Source organism: Peromyscus maniculatus, chromosome 1, assembly GCF_049852395.1.
Source record: "Peromyscus maniculatus bairdii isolate BWxNUB_F1_BW_parent chromosome 1, HU_Pman_BW_mat_3.1, whole genome shotgun sequence".
NCBI classification, from domain to species: domain Eukaryota; kingdom Metazoa; phylum Chordata; class Mammalia; order Rodentia; family Cricetidae; genus Peromyscus; species Peromyscus maniculatus.
The window spans coordinates 101,242,137-101,255,959 of record NC_134852.1 but is presented as its reverse complement, the minus strand read 5'-3'; the positions used below and the strand labels follow the sequence as shown (position 1 = coordinate 101,255,959).

General features: G+C 37.2%; 1 protein-coding gene across 21 annotated transcripts in view; it reads right to left on the bottom strand.

Annotated features, from left to right (window-relative positions):
• Picalm (phosphatidylinositol binding clathrin assembly protein) overlaps nucleotides 1-13,823 on the bottom strand; it is a 91,374-nt gene that overhangs the window by 12,764 nt on the left and 64,787 nt on the right. For 4 of the 21 annotated variants that reach the window (XM_042279174.2, XM_042279197.2, XM_042279188.2 and 1 more), the window contains exons 13-17: nucleotides 10,481-10,630; nucleotides 4,580-4,687; nucleotides 2,222-2,353; nucleotides 2,106-2,136; nucleotides 1,848-1,947 (exon numbers count right to left, since the gene is read on the bottom strand). In XM_042279174.2, the coding sequence (XP_042135108.1) occupies nucleotides 1,848-1,947; nucleotides 2,106-2,136; nucleotides 2,222-2,353; nucleotides 4,580-4,687; nucleotides 10,481-10,630 (521 nt within the window). The remainder of the gene's footprint in view (nucleotides 1-1,847; nucleotides 1,948-2,105; nucleotides 2,137-2,221; nucleotides 2,354-4,579; nucleotides 4,688-10,480; nucleotides 10,631-13,823) is intronic. The other 17 variants (XM_042279180.2, XM_042279200.2, XM_042279189.2 and 14 more) reach the window with 5 other exon arrangements.

The following is a 13,823-nucleotide window of genomic DNA, read 5'->3' as shown; positions in this document are numbered from 1 at the left end:
AGCTTTCAGTATTTCATAAAGATTAACAATGACTTAACATTAAATAAGCAAACACCCACTGTGTTTAATATTCGATGTTGTACTTACAGTACTGTACATACATTATTAATGCATATAATCCCATCTGCAGCCATGAGGCCCACTAACCTAACACCCCACCAGTTCTAGTCACTGAGGTATGTTATCATGGAAAAACACTGGATTCAGAATCAGGTTTCAATTTAAATCAGCTTTTCAAGTGTTTTTTTCATTTGGGAATTTTAAAATGAAGCACAGATAACATTGTACTTCAAAGTGAAGTATGTACTCAAACTCTCCTGAGAGAACACTATAATCTTAGGATATACTTACTGTAAGTCATGTGCATATGCTTGTGTTTGTATGTAAAACCTAAACTATGAACCAGACATGGTGTTAGACACCTATAATTCTAGCACTTGAAAGGTCATGGGAGGAGGATGGTGCATTTGAAGCTGGTTTCAACTACTTAGTAAATTCAGAGCCAGTTTAAGCTATACATCAAAACTTTGCACATACTCACACCTGCCCCCTTAAAACAAACAAACAAACAAAAAACAAAAAAACAAAAATAAAACAAAGTTAAACTTGAATTAATTTTATAACATCTAAAGCTATTAACTCTTTAAAAATAGTCAAAACTTACCAGTACACAGATTTAACCTCAGCCCACAATTTTAACATATATGCAACCCAAAGTAAACAGGGCAATGTCCTGTAAGGAACTTAATGACAAGAAAGCTGCTATTGTTAAGCACAACGGAGCTTTCTAACAGCAATTAGGGAGGCTATAATATATAGCACCTAGGTAATCAAAACCCTGCCAACATCCCACTAAAAGAAAACTACACTTCAAAGTGTTCCAACAGAAAGGGTATGCATTTCCCTAGCTGAGGGAGAGGAGACTTGGTAGATTAAGATAAAACAGGCCAAAGACAGGAAAATAGCCACAAGCTATTCTGGGCCTATGATGTCTTACAGTAATTAAAAACATCAATAGAACCTCTTTAGTATTGGATGCTACTTAGCTAGCAAACACTGTTAATCAATTCACCTGCTTGCTGTTAGTGAACTTTATAATCCCCAAATTCGATACTCACAGTACTTTCTAAGTTATTCATGTACATGTACAAAGGCATAAAATATTGAATCACACAATAGTTCACTCCCCAGTAAGATGGAATAAACTAGATGTTCTGCTTCCAAGTGCTGGGATTTGAGGCCATGTACCAGTATGTCTGTCTGGCTTAGAATGAGGCTTTTTAGAATGTGAAATTGGTTCAGTTTTCACTAACTCAGTGATCGGGGCAACTTCAATCAAATATTAAATGGTCACAAAATAAAAATCAACTCCATAAACTATATAATATTAACAAAACCCAAGAAAATTGTTTACCTACAATGAGGTCTAAAGGGTATAAGGTCTTCAGATTCTAGACAAATAATTTGAGAGTGACAACACAGTGTACCCTGTCTATAGCTTCTAGGCCACATGCTAAGGATGCATCCCAATACTCAAGAACTCTGTAATGCTGCTGTACTTTTTAGGAACTGTGTTCGTATTCTTGTCTCTAATGTGAGAGAAAATAGCTCCTACCACAACCGCACAATACTTATTAAAATAATGTTTAGCCTGGAACAGTCTTTAAATACAGGTTAAGTATTAAAATCTGCCTGACAAAGACAGTAAGCCAGCTTTAAAGAAAACATGAAGTACATAGTAAAACTCAGTCAGAATCTTTCCATTTATGTCTATCACGTTCATGTCTGTTACACTCTCAGTTAAGATATCCGTGTATTAATTAATATCAGAAGCTTCCTCAACTCACCATTGTTGCAGCATTCCAGGCAGTTGTTGGTGCAACCTTTGGTTGCCAGTTAGATCCTCCTGTTAACTTCTTTTCACCTGGTTGACTCCAACTGACATCACTTTAAAAAAACATAAACATACAATGTTTCTGTACTACACGAACACACTGAACAATAAGAGTACCAAACTGATGTCTCTATACATACTTCTGAAGTAAAAGTCACATCAGCTTTAATACAGAAACATGATGTTTAAATAATAGAAACAAGACACTTACTTCTTAGTGGTTCCATTTCCAATGCCAAGATCTAGGAAAAGAGAAAAGTATTTAAAAACCAGAATCATTTTAATAAACAAGCTTAAGGACAACTGAAGAATCAAAGGACTACTTACTGCCCACAAGGTTGGCTAAAGATGAGTCCAAGTCATCAGACACTAATTTGTTAGGTGGAAGTTTGGCAATAGGAAGACTCTGGTTCTGAGAGGCCACTGTTGGTTTGAGAAGTCCACCTAGTTCATCAAAGCCTTAAAGTTACAAACAGACGAAATGGGATGCGTAAGGAACTTCATGGCTGCAGCTTTCTAAAGGAGCTCCCCTTTCTCCTTGTTTACTCACTGCAAGTTTTCCCACAACACGGGAAATGCCTCATGTGCAAAGAGGAGAGATCTGCCATCTTCAAGCGAACTCTGACAGAAATAATTGTGCAATCTAATGACAAAATTATATCCAGGTTAAAGGAGATGTTTTTTTATTAAAAGTTACAAAAGGGAAGGAGACAGAATGTAAATCTCTCCCTACCCCAGCCAATTGTTCTCAACACTCAATCCTAAAGTCCCTTTTATGCTGAGAAAGAATGTTTTCAAACATCTTTTGTACTGGAGCTGAAGAAATGGCTGAGCAGTTAGCACCCATATCAGGTGGCTCACAAGTATCTGGAACTTGAGTCCAGGAGATCCAATGTCTCTAGCCACTACAGGCACCTACACTCATGTGCATACACCTGCCTCTCCACACATGTAATTTAAAAAAATATAAAATAAGCCTTTTAACCTCAAAAAAATTAAAAAATTAAAAAACAAAGTTTTTTGAGACAGATCCTCACTGTGCAGCTGACTGGGCCAGAACTTCTATGTAGACCAGGCTGACATTAAACTCACAGAGACCCACCAATCTCTCTGCCTTCCAAGTGGTGAGATTAAAGGCATATGCAGCCATGCCCAGCTACAACAAACCCTTTTTAAAAGTTGGTTTTGTTTTGAAATTGTCACGCGTGTGTGAATGGGTCAGAAGAAAACTTGTAGGAGTTGGTTCTCTCCTTCCACCATGTGCGACCTGGGGATGAAACTCATACTGTAAGGCTTAGAAGCAAGTGCCCTTACCCCTGGGCTATCTCATAGGCCCAAGAAGGCATATTAGAGACTTTTTCTTGCTTCTCATACTTGGGAATATAAGAACGTGAGTCAGGGACTGGGGAGATGGCTCAGTGGTTAAGAATACCAGCTGCTCTTTCAGAGAACCCAGGCTTAGTTTCCAGCACCCACATGGTGGCTTACAACTGCCTGTAACTCCAGTTCTAGGGAATTCAATGCCCTCTTCTGGCCTCCAAGTGAGCCTGCATGCACATGGTGCATACAGAGACAGGCAGGCAAAAAACCCATACACATAAATAAAAATTATTAATTTTAAATAATTAATTAAGACAACTGTACCTAAGAAAACTAATTAATTACATAAATTTACCTAAAAACAAAAATAAAACGCTATGAAGGTTCTCCACCAAAGGATAAAAGGTAAAAACAAACACAACCAAGCTAGCCTGCTCAGGGACTCAATAGCATGACTGATCCAAAAATGCTAGAGCTTAAAAACAGAAATCACCAAAAAAAAAAAAAAAACGGTAACTGATTTACAAAGTAAGAACTACTACTCTCCAATTCCCTTTTCCTAGACAAGCCAAATTCAAAACAGAAAAGTCAAATGAACCCTCTAAATACAGAATTATAAGCCTATCAGTACACATTAAATAAATTCTTAGTCCATACATGTAAGATTGCTTCTTACTTTTATGGATAACTAATTATATATTATGCAACTAAAAATACTTCATTATGTTTTAAAGTTAAAATTTAATTGTTAGCCAAAGTCAATGACTGTCTTCCTGTAGGAATAAAATTAAAACATTAAAGTTTTAGAGTAATTTTATAAACTTCAAGATAATAAGCATGAACTACAAACCTCATTCTAGAGTGTTATAGTTTTTTAAGACAAATTAGTAGGTGTACTTTAATAATAATAACTATCAAAATGATTTTTTAAAAGCCCTGTAGTCACAAACCTTTTAATGTACTCTACTCACTTATAGATAAACTACCTAAACAAGTTAGGGTAAGCATACACTATATCCTCAGTTTCAAAAATAATTAATCTCACACACTGTAATAACAATATGGTCATTATTCATTTCAGTCAAATAAAAATTATAATTGAAAAGCTACAGCACTTTGCACACAAGAAATTTTCTCTTACTGCACTGTGGAACAAAAACAAAAAACTTTCCCAAACTCTAAAGTGTTACCAAGAAAAAATGGTAAAATTAATATTCCTTGAATTCTCATCAAGTAGTTGGGGGAAGATCAACCTACTCCAATTTATAAATGCTAAAAGCAGTATCATGTTTCCTATGGAGAATCTACATTAACATACTATCATATTTTGAATCAACAAAAACAAAGCAAAAACATCTTTCTTACCGCCAGAATCTACAGTGACATTCGTAGATTTATTTCCAAACACAGATTCAAAGTCAACGTTAAGGCCAGCTGAAGGGTGTGGCTGTGCAACTGGAGACGGACTGAATCCTAAGAAAAAGCAAAATGAAAACATGCTCAATTTTCTACTATTATTAAGAGTTAAATATAGTGACTATAAATTAATAATGGTAATGGTAAAAGAATGGGGGAAAGCAATCAATTCCTTAAACAAAAAAGCTGGTTTTTCAAGCAAGATGTTTTTTCCACTACCTCACATTCTTGAGACGTAGCATCACACTATAGTCCAAGTGATCTGCTGCCTCAGCCCCAAGTGCTGAGATTACAGAGTGAGCCATCACATTCAGCTACATTTCCATTAAAATCACCCACTAAGAAATGAAGACTGAGCGACATACATGAATCAGGAGCTTACTTCATTCCAGAAGTGAAACCTTTGCTTGTCTTTTATCTTATTTTCATCTAATAATTTCTTAAAATCTAGTCATCTAAAACACCAAGGTTCTGTATTATCTCTCTACCTATATGACCTTCTGTATCCTGTATCACCTACTGCTTTCCCTACCTCACCCCAACAGTTACACATTAAAAAAAATTACTATTCCATGTATTTATTTGAGCCTGCTTGTATGTATGTGTGTGATACACACACACACACACACACACACACACACACACACACACACACACACACACGCCACAGTGCATGTGTAGAAGTCAGAAGACAACTTTTGAGAGTTATTTCTTTCCTCCACCATGTGAGTTTGGGATACAAATTCAGGTCACAGTGTTTGACAGAAAGCACCTTTAACCTGCTGAGCCTTATCACTGGCCCAGGAGTTACAAGGTTTAAGATAAATCTGAGAACTGGCAGGATTCTAAAAGTTGCAACTTCACAAATGTTTGTGTCCAACTGTTTTTGGAACATAAAAGAAAATGACATTCAACTCCCACTCACTCTCTGAATTCAACTCACCACTTTCAACATTAGGGAAATTCTTAGCCTTTATAGGAGGCTGTAGTTATTTGCTTCTAAAGTCTCTTGCTTCCTAAAGTTCTATCAAGTCAGAATTGAAGCACACCAAAGCACCCAATTTTAGAAGGTTAGCATCTTTACCAACAAGGGAATTAAGAGTTCTTCACAGGTTCTCTTTCTCCTAAGAGGAGACCATCACCAAAACCTTACTTGAAATCCAGAATAAATACAAGAATAAAAAAAAAATGCTGACATAAATTTCTTAAAGGTTTTTGTTTTTTAAATTATCTTTATCTTGAGTGCGTGGGGGGGGGGGAGGGGGGGCGGATTTTATGAGGCCCACACGCAGACAGGATTCTGTGAACCAAAGGAGGGCATTGGAGCTCCCTGGAACTGGAATTACATACAACTGCAAACTGCCATGTGGTCCTTGGAATTGAACCTGGGTCTTCTGGAAAAGGAGCCAGTGTTCTTAACACCTCAGCTTTCTCTCCAGCCTCAGTAATGTTTTTGTCACTATCACTTAAAAAGTGGTACATATATTAGTGATACTATATAGTATTTGGGGTTATAATATGAATATTGAGTATATACAAGTTTTTGAGAATGTTTAAAGTTTGACCTTATTCTAACCCTAAATAAGTTTACTTCAAAAACTACGGTCTTACGATGAGAAACAAATACTATCAAAGTACAAAATCATTTAGTATTTACATCTCTTAACCAGTCTTTCAAAAGGATCTTAGAATTCTTGACTCACTGATTTAGTGACAAACGTATATAAAGCTTTAACACTGCAAGGGCTTAATGGTTCTTATCATAGCTTCTTAAGAGCAAAACGTTACTGTGCTTGCATGTGTCCACGCTACTACCACACTGCAAGATGTATAATGGTACTTCCTACACTCTGGGAATAATCTTGGCTAAAGGACCACTAATCTTTTGGTCATATAGTTAACAACAATTTACAGCTAGGCCATTACATCTAATTCCCATCTTCTTCTGCTATAATGTTCCTGTTTTCTACCCTTTACACAGCAACCTAGGAACAATTTTATTATTTCCTATTGTAGCGAAGTCATTTCTTGAAGTCCCTAGGGTAACTGTGAACTTTATTAGCTGTAAGAAAGATTAAAAAGGAAAAAAAGGCCGGGTGGTGGTGGCGCACGCCTTTAATCCCAGCACTCGGGAGGCAGAGGCAGGCGGATCTCTGTGAGTTCGAGGCCAGCCTGGGCTACCAAGTGAGTTCCAGGAAAGGCGCAAAGCTACACAAGAGAAACCCTGTCTCAAAAACAACAACAACAACAAAAAAAAAAAAAAAAAAAAAAAAAAAAAAAGAAAAGAAAAGAAAAGAAAAAAAAAAGAAAAAAAAGTAATTCAAAACATGCACCTCAAGTGTGTGTGTATGTGTGTGTGTATACATACATACCCTACATAGACTAATTTGTAATAGCTCCTGGGGAAGCAAGCAACATATTTCTAAGGTAATCATTTTTCTGTATACCACTGTGCATCCAGTACACACACAGTACACACACCCACACCTCCCTTTGAGGTCAAGTTTTTCCTTACTGTTTCAATGAACATCATTAACTTAATGGTCTTCTGTTACTTTTTCAGTTATCAGGATTATCAAATTTTAAAGTTTAAAACCTCAAGGTTGAGCCATACAAACCTCATAACCTGAGGTCAATTAGCGGAACTATATATCGGATGAAGAAGAACCAACTCCACAAAGCTGTCTTCTAACCTCCATGTCATGTCATGGTACACACACACACACACACACACACACACACACACACACACACACACACGCAAATGACACTGGGGGAGACAACAAAACCTTCAGGCAGTAAAAGCAGAAGGCATTCCAGGCCAATCTGGGCCACATAGTGAAACCCTACCTCAACAAACAATAAGCAAACAACATCAAGCCCAGCTAACAGCACTATTTCAAAAGGTACATTTTGAAGGAAAAGGGAGGGAGGGAAGGAGGGAAGCGAATGAGCAAGCTGTCTGAAATAATCTTATTATCGGGCCCATTCTTGACTTTCATAAGACCCGGTGAAAACTGTCATTGGTCAGCACCAATCTACACACAAATATCTGGAGCAAATCTCAAAAGGACATAATAAATGAACCTAGAGGCACAAAACAGCAAGCATTTGGGATAAAAAAAAATATCCCAAACATTTCTTTTTTAAAAAAAATTAATTTATTTTTATTTTATGTGTATTGGTGTTTGGCCTGCATGTATGTCTGTATAAGGGTGCTGGATCTTAAGAGTTAGAGACAGGTGTGAGCTGGCATGTGGGTTCTGGGAATTGAACCCAGGTCCTCTAGGATAGTAGTCAGTGCTCTTAACTGCTGAATCATCTCTCCAGTCCTCCCTTACCCCACCCCACCCCCTTTTTTTTTCTGTTTTCAAGACAGAGTTTCTCTGTGTAGCCTTGGCTGTCCTGGAACTAGCTCTGTAGACCTGGCTTTGAACTCACAAGAGATTCGCCACCTCTGCCTCCTGAGTGCTGGGATTAAGGGTGTGTGCCATCAGTGCCTAGCCCAAGTATCTTTAAAAACAAGCCAGCAACATAGCTCAGTGAGTAAAGGCATCAAGCCTAACAACCTTAGTTCAATGCCCAGGACCTCCATGGTGGAAGGAGAAAACCAGCGGCAACAAGTTGTCCTCAGACCTCTGCATTTGAACTGTGGTGCTCATACACAGATACACATCTACACCCTGACACACTAATTAAAGGATTAAGGAGATTAAAGACATGAGCCAACCACTCCTGAGTGGTATGTATACTTTTAATGACAATTTAAATGAAGGGAATCAAGTACTATGCATAAACACATACAATTAGCTGGACTTTATTTTTATTGTAGTGCACTAACCAAGAACATATTTGCAAGGCTGGAGAGATGACTTGGTAGTTAAGAATAGTTGCAGCTCTTCCAGAGGAACAGAGTTCAATTCCCAGCACCCATATCAAGTGACTCGCTACTGCCTTTAACTCCAGCCCCAGGATATCCAATGCCTTCTTCTGGCTTCCAAAGGCACCCATATATACATGACATACACTCGTACAGATATACACAAACATACATGAAAAAAGAACACAGTTGGAAAGAAATCAATAAATTCAATGAATACACAAAGAGCTCTAAATTCCACAAGGTAGTAATAGTACAGGTAATACACTCTCATGAAGATGTCCAAGTCATGAGTACAGACTAAAGAGCATAATAGGTATCTATTTATAAAATCATAATATGCTTAAAAAAATAAGGAAAACAAAAACAAAAGGGGAGGAGCACATTTTCAAAAGCAAGTAAGGGCCAGGGATATAGCTCAGCGGTAGAGTTTGCTGAGTGTGCCCAAGTTTCTAGGTTTTAATCTCCATTACCATTGGGGGGCAGGGATGGAAGTGAGTCTATTTATTCTTAACAAGTTTATGAAAATTCAGCCAGGTGTGGTAGGACACGCTTTTAATCCCAGTACTTTGGAGGCAGAGGCAGGCAGATCTCTTTAAGTTCAAGGACAGCCTGGTCTATATATTGAGTTTTCCAGGATAGCCAAGGCTATACAGTGAGTCTTATTAATGGGAAGAAGTATAAAAAGTTACATTATACAGAAAAAAGAAACCTCTCCTGTACAAATACATCAATAAAGTAAGCAAACAATAACAGAAGGCTCATGACATGTAAGAGTAGTACTAGGGTAAGCCTGAGTGCCAAGAAAATCCTGACAAGGCAATCAAGATCAAAGAGAAAAGGAAGGAATGGGGAGAAAGGAACTAAAATGAATTAAACAAAACATAAAAGTCAGAGAAATCCAAGCCATGTCGGCATTCAATTTAAAACTTACTAAAATAAAATTTCTGAAAAAACACAAGGTTCTGAGTACCCTATTAAAAAGATTAATAAAAACCACCATATCAATTTAATAAACAAACAAACAAACAACCCCCTCACACACTGTTTCATTAGGAAAAGAAGTATAAAGTCACTGGCTTTTCAGCCAATTCTAACCTATCTTCGAATACCTAACTTTACAGATAAAGAAGTAGGCCTAGACAAAGATTCTAGCTTTCCTTTTTTCAAGTTTAGTATATACTTTAAAACTTATTATTTTCTAAAAAACTCATGTAAGATTTTGACTTTTCGCCAGGTGGCAGTGGCACACGCCTTTAATCCCAGCACTCGGGAGGCAGAGCCAGGCAGATCTCTGTGAGTTCGAGGCCAGCCTGGTCTACAGAGCGATAGCGCAGGCACCAAAACTACAGAGAAACCCTGTCTTGGGGGAAAAAAAAAGATTTTGACTTTTCATACTGTATTGGCAGGTTAGTTGTCACTTTTCTAATTTATTAGTTAAAATGGAATACATATGTTTTCATTTTTCCTTTATCTTTAGACAAGCAATGAAGTAAAAGACTTACAAAAGGGACTAAGGAAATGTACAACTTAAATCAACATGAAATTGTAATATGCAATAGTTTTAATGACAAGAATGACAAAAGATCTCCTTCCAGTGCACAAAGGTATAAGCACACATAAACATGTAAACTTAGATGTTACTTTTAAATCAGTTCTCTGAACTAATAAGCAGAATACCATACAAGACACTAACTAGATAGCTGGAGTGCTACACTAGAGCAGACAACAAAACCCAGGAAATTCAGAATCAAAGAACTCTAGTTCCTAAAATCTGCATTAAATACCACCAGGAGTATTTAAAGAATCAATTTAAGAATCTTACTACATTATCATTCCAGTTTATCTTAAAATTTGATGTTAAAATCCAAAGTAATTACTGTAGCATTATAAAAGTAATTAGCACATAAGTTAAAAAAAATACTTAGTATAAACATTAATTGGAAAAAAAAGGTTAAATGGTACTTTACCAACAAACATTTCATGAGTAGGTGTCCTAGTAGTAAAAGTGGATACATCTGAAGAAATGGGAAGGTGAACATCACCACTACTTTTTGTGAGGAAAGGATTTAAGCTTGGAATGGCATCATCAACAGCATCTAGAGTAGCAGAGAAAGGATCTGTGCAGTCCAAGTGAATTACAGCAAAATGAAGAAAGGAAGTAAATAAATTAGTATTGTAATTAGTCGAAAGATGCAAAGTGAAAAGTAGTAGCTATATTATTATTAATTTTACACACAAAAACATTTAATCACTAAGATGAAAGAATTGCATTTAACATATAGAAATCCTTAGGGGGAAATTGTCTCCATTAACAACCACAGCAGATCATTACTGACAGACTTGCTCTCCCACATTAGAAAGCCAATAGTCACATAGTTAAATAAGAAAATAACCACCAAAATATTTCCATACCACTCACCTTGCACCTACTCTGGCTGAGTGTACTGGTTTTGATGGCATAATTCTGTTTATTCAAATCATTGAAATAAGCATTTGGTAAATGTATGGTATTGAGTAAATTTGCAGAAGAAATAGTCATTTCAAATTAAGGTAAGAAACTGATTCTAATATTTGTAAAACTCCTGTTTAGGTTCAATAGTCAGAAAAATTAAATAAAGTGAAGGAAAAGAGAGAGGAGGACCTGTTGACAACTGAGATGACTGCCCAGCTGTCTGGGAACAGCTCTGAAAGTCTTGAAGTGGTTACCTACAGGGTAACAAATGTTCCCTTCATAAAACTAACAGGCTTTTCTCCTTCAATTCTGTATCTAAAGTTACTCTCGAATTACATATTCCCGTTTGTTTGCCTCATTCAAGATAGTTGTTCTAGTGATTAAAGCCTCAAGATTTAAAGGGTTAGCTAAAGGGGGGGAAAAAAATAAAGGACAGCAAACATATAGCATCCTATTTTTCTTTGTAATAATTAAAGTCAAGAGGATGGTTCTATACTTTCAATCAGCAGCCCCTTCCAATCTGTTCCTGTTTTACCACTACATAAACGAACAATAATCAACAATCTAAGGACCAGTTAGACCACTTACTCTGACAGGCACTTTCCCTTAGTCAATCAATTCAAGGCAAATATTCATTAACCTTAAATGTAACGACTTAAAAACTAGAAAATCACAAGAAAATAACAAATTAATGGCTTTAATTATAAAGCATCCTTAAAATTTTTTTCATTATCCTAAGTTATTTTCTAGGAAGCAAGTATTCCTATAGAATAGCAATTCGCAGTAAGAAACTCACTTCTAAACTCAAAATATACTAATGAACTTCTCAAACTCAGGATGCTTTAACATCTTTCTCATGGAGGCAAAAACAACAACAAATGGAACAGCACAGGGATAATGTAAGAAAAAATAATTCAGAAATAAACTGATGTAAGAAGCTGGTTTTGGTACTAAAGGCAAATGTAAGGTTCAGGGAATTATGGAGAGAAACACAGGTAGCCTGCATCCTGAGGGAATGCCTAGTTTTTCAGGAACTGAAAGGTACACAGTGCCCTAGGAGTCATGATCTATGACCTATTTCTCTCGATTGGCAAATCTCTCTCGAGTGCCTGCAGTGTGGTGAAAGTGCAGGTATTTGGCATCTATGTGGTGTGCATATAGAGGCCTGAAGCAGACACCTGTAGTCTTCCTCAATCTCTCTTCCACCTTATTCACTGAGGCACTCAAAGGAAGCCAGAGCTTGCCAATTCTGACTAGTCTATCTGGCAAGTTTGCTCGTAAGATTTTGTTTCCAGTTAGGGTCTGAAATCTAGAATGACCTACAAGTCTAGAATGACACTATACCCACCCTGGCATTTACATACGTTCTAGGAACCCAAACTGGGTTCCTCTGGCTTGCCCAGCAGCAAGTACTTGAACCACTGAATGATCTCCCTAGTACTCTTAAAACTTTTGAAAAATCCAACCCAGCTATAAAACCTTCAAGCTACAGCTTGCCCTGTTTACAGAGTGTTCTGAGATCAGACTCTAGCAGAATTGTCATCAAAGAGACCAGAGGGACTTCATCCTGCAACTGATGGAAGCAGATGCAGAGTCCCACAGCCAAATATTAGGCAGAGCTCCAAGAGTCCTGCAGAGGGGGAGGAAGGACTGGAGGAACCATAGGGGTCAGTGATACCACAAGAACACAGCCCAGAATCAACTGAGTGGGACTCACAGGGACTCACCGAGATCAGGGAGTCTTTAGAGGTATGACCTAGCTCCTCTGCAAATATGGTATGGCTGAGTAGCTTGGTGTTCTTGTGAGATTCCTAATAGTGGGATGGGGGAAGGGGAGTGTTGCTGACTCTTGCCTACTTGGAACTCCTGTCCTCCTACTGCTTTTGTTGCCTCATCCAGCCTTGATTTGATAGCATGTGCCTGGTCTCATAGTAGTGGATTATGCCATGTTTGGTTGATGACCCTAGGAGGCCTGCTCTTTTCTGAGGGGAGATGGAGGAAGACTGGGGAAGAGGTAGGAAGGGGAAATGGCAGTAGGTATATAATATATGAGAAGAATTAAAAAAAAGAAAACTTTTGAAAAATAATTTTGTCCATTTACTTTCTGTTTTGTCTTGAGACAAGGTCTCATGTTGTTCAGGCTGGCTTTAAACTGCAACTCAGTGGTAATGCTGTTGGCTAGTATGCATTAGGTCCTGGATTGTAGCAATTAAAAAAAAAAAACAGAAAAAGACTTTCTTTTTAAAAACTGTTTTGGTCAAATTTTCTTAAATGCAAGATTTCCTTATTGTAAATAGCTTAAATTAAAAAATGTTTTTTCATCCAAACATCAAGGATATGAACAACAATTCAACTGTTTACTGTTGACTCTACTGACTGAATTCCTTTAAATACTTCAGCTACCTCATCATGCAGCAATAAAAAACACTGAAACTATGACCAATTCAGAAGTTAATTGTTTTTATGAGGAAGTAGGGATTGAATTCTGTGTACATTAAAGGGCTCATAGTAAAGTCTACACTACTTTCCTCAGATATAACTAAGGTTTTGGAAAAGTAACAGTACAATTTCTATTCCTTCTGTTCTAGGGATCTCTGTTTTGAGATGGGAACTCACAGAGGCCCACCCGCTTCTGCCTCCCTAGTGCTAGGATCAAAGGTGTGGGCCATCATGCCCATCATTTGCTTTCTATTTTTAAAGTCTTTGTTACTCATGTGAACAAGCTAAATGCTAAAATGTGGGGCAAATTATTGAGAAATAGCCAACAAAGCAATTTAAAACAAACAAAATACAGTTAAAGATAATGTATTTATATAGAGTATTAAGAAACAATTCTTCGACTGAGTTTACTGCAAACT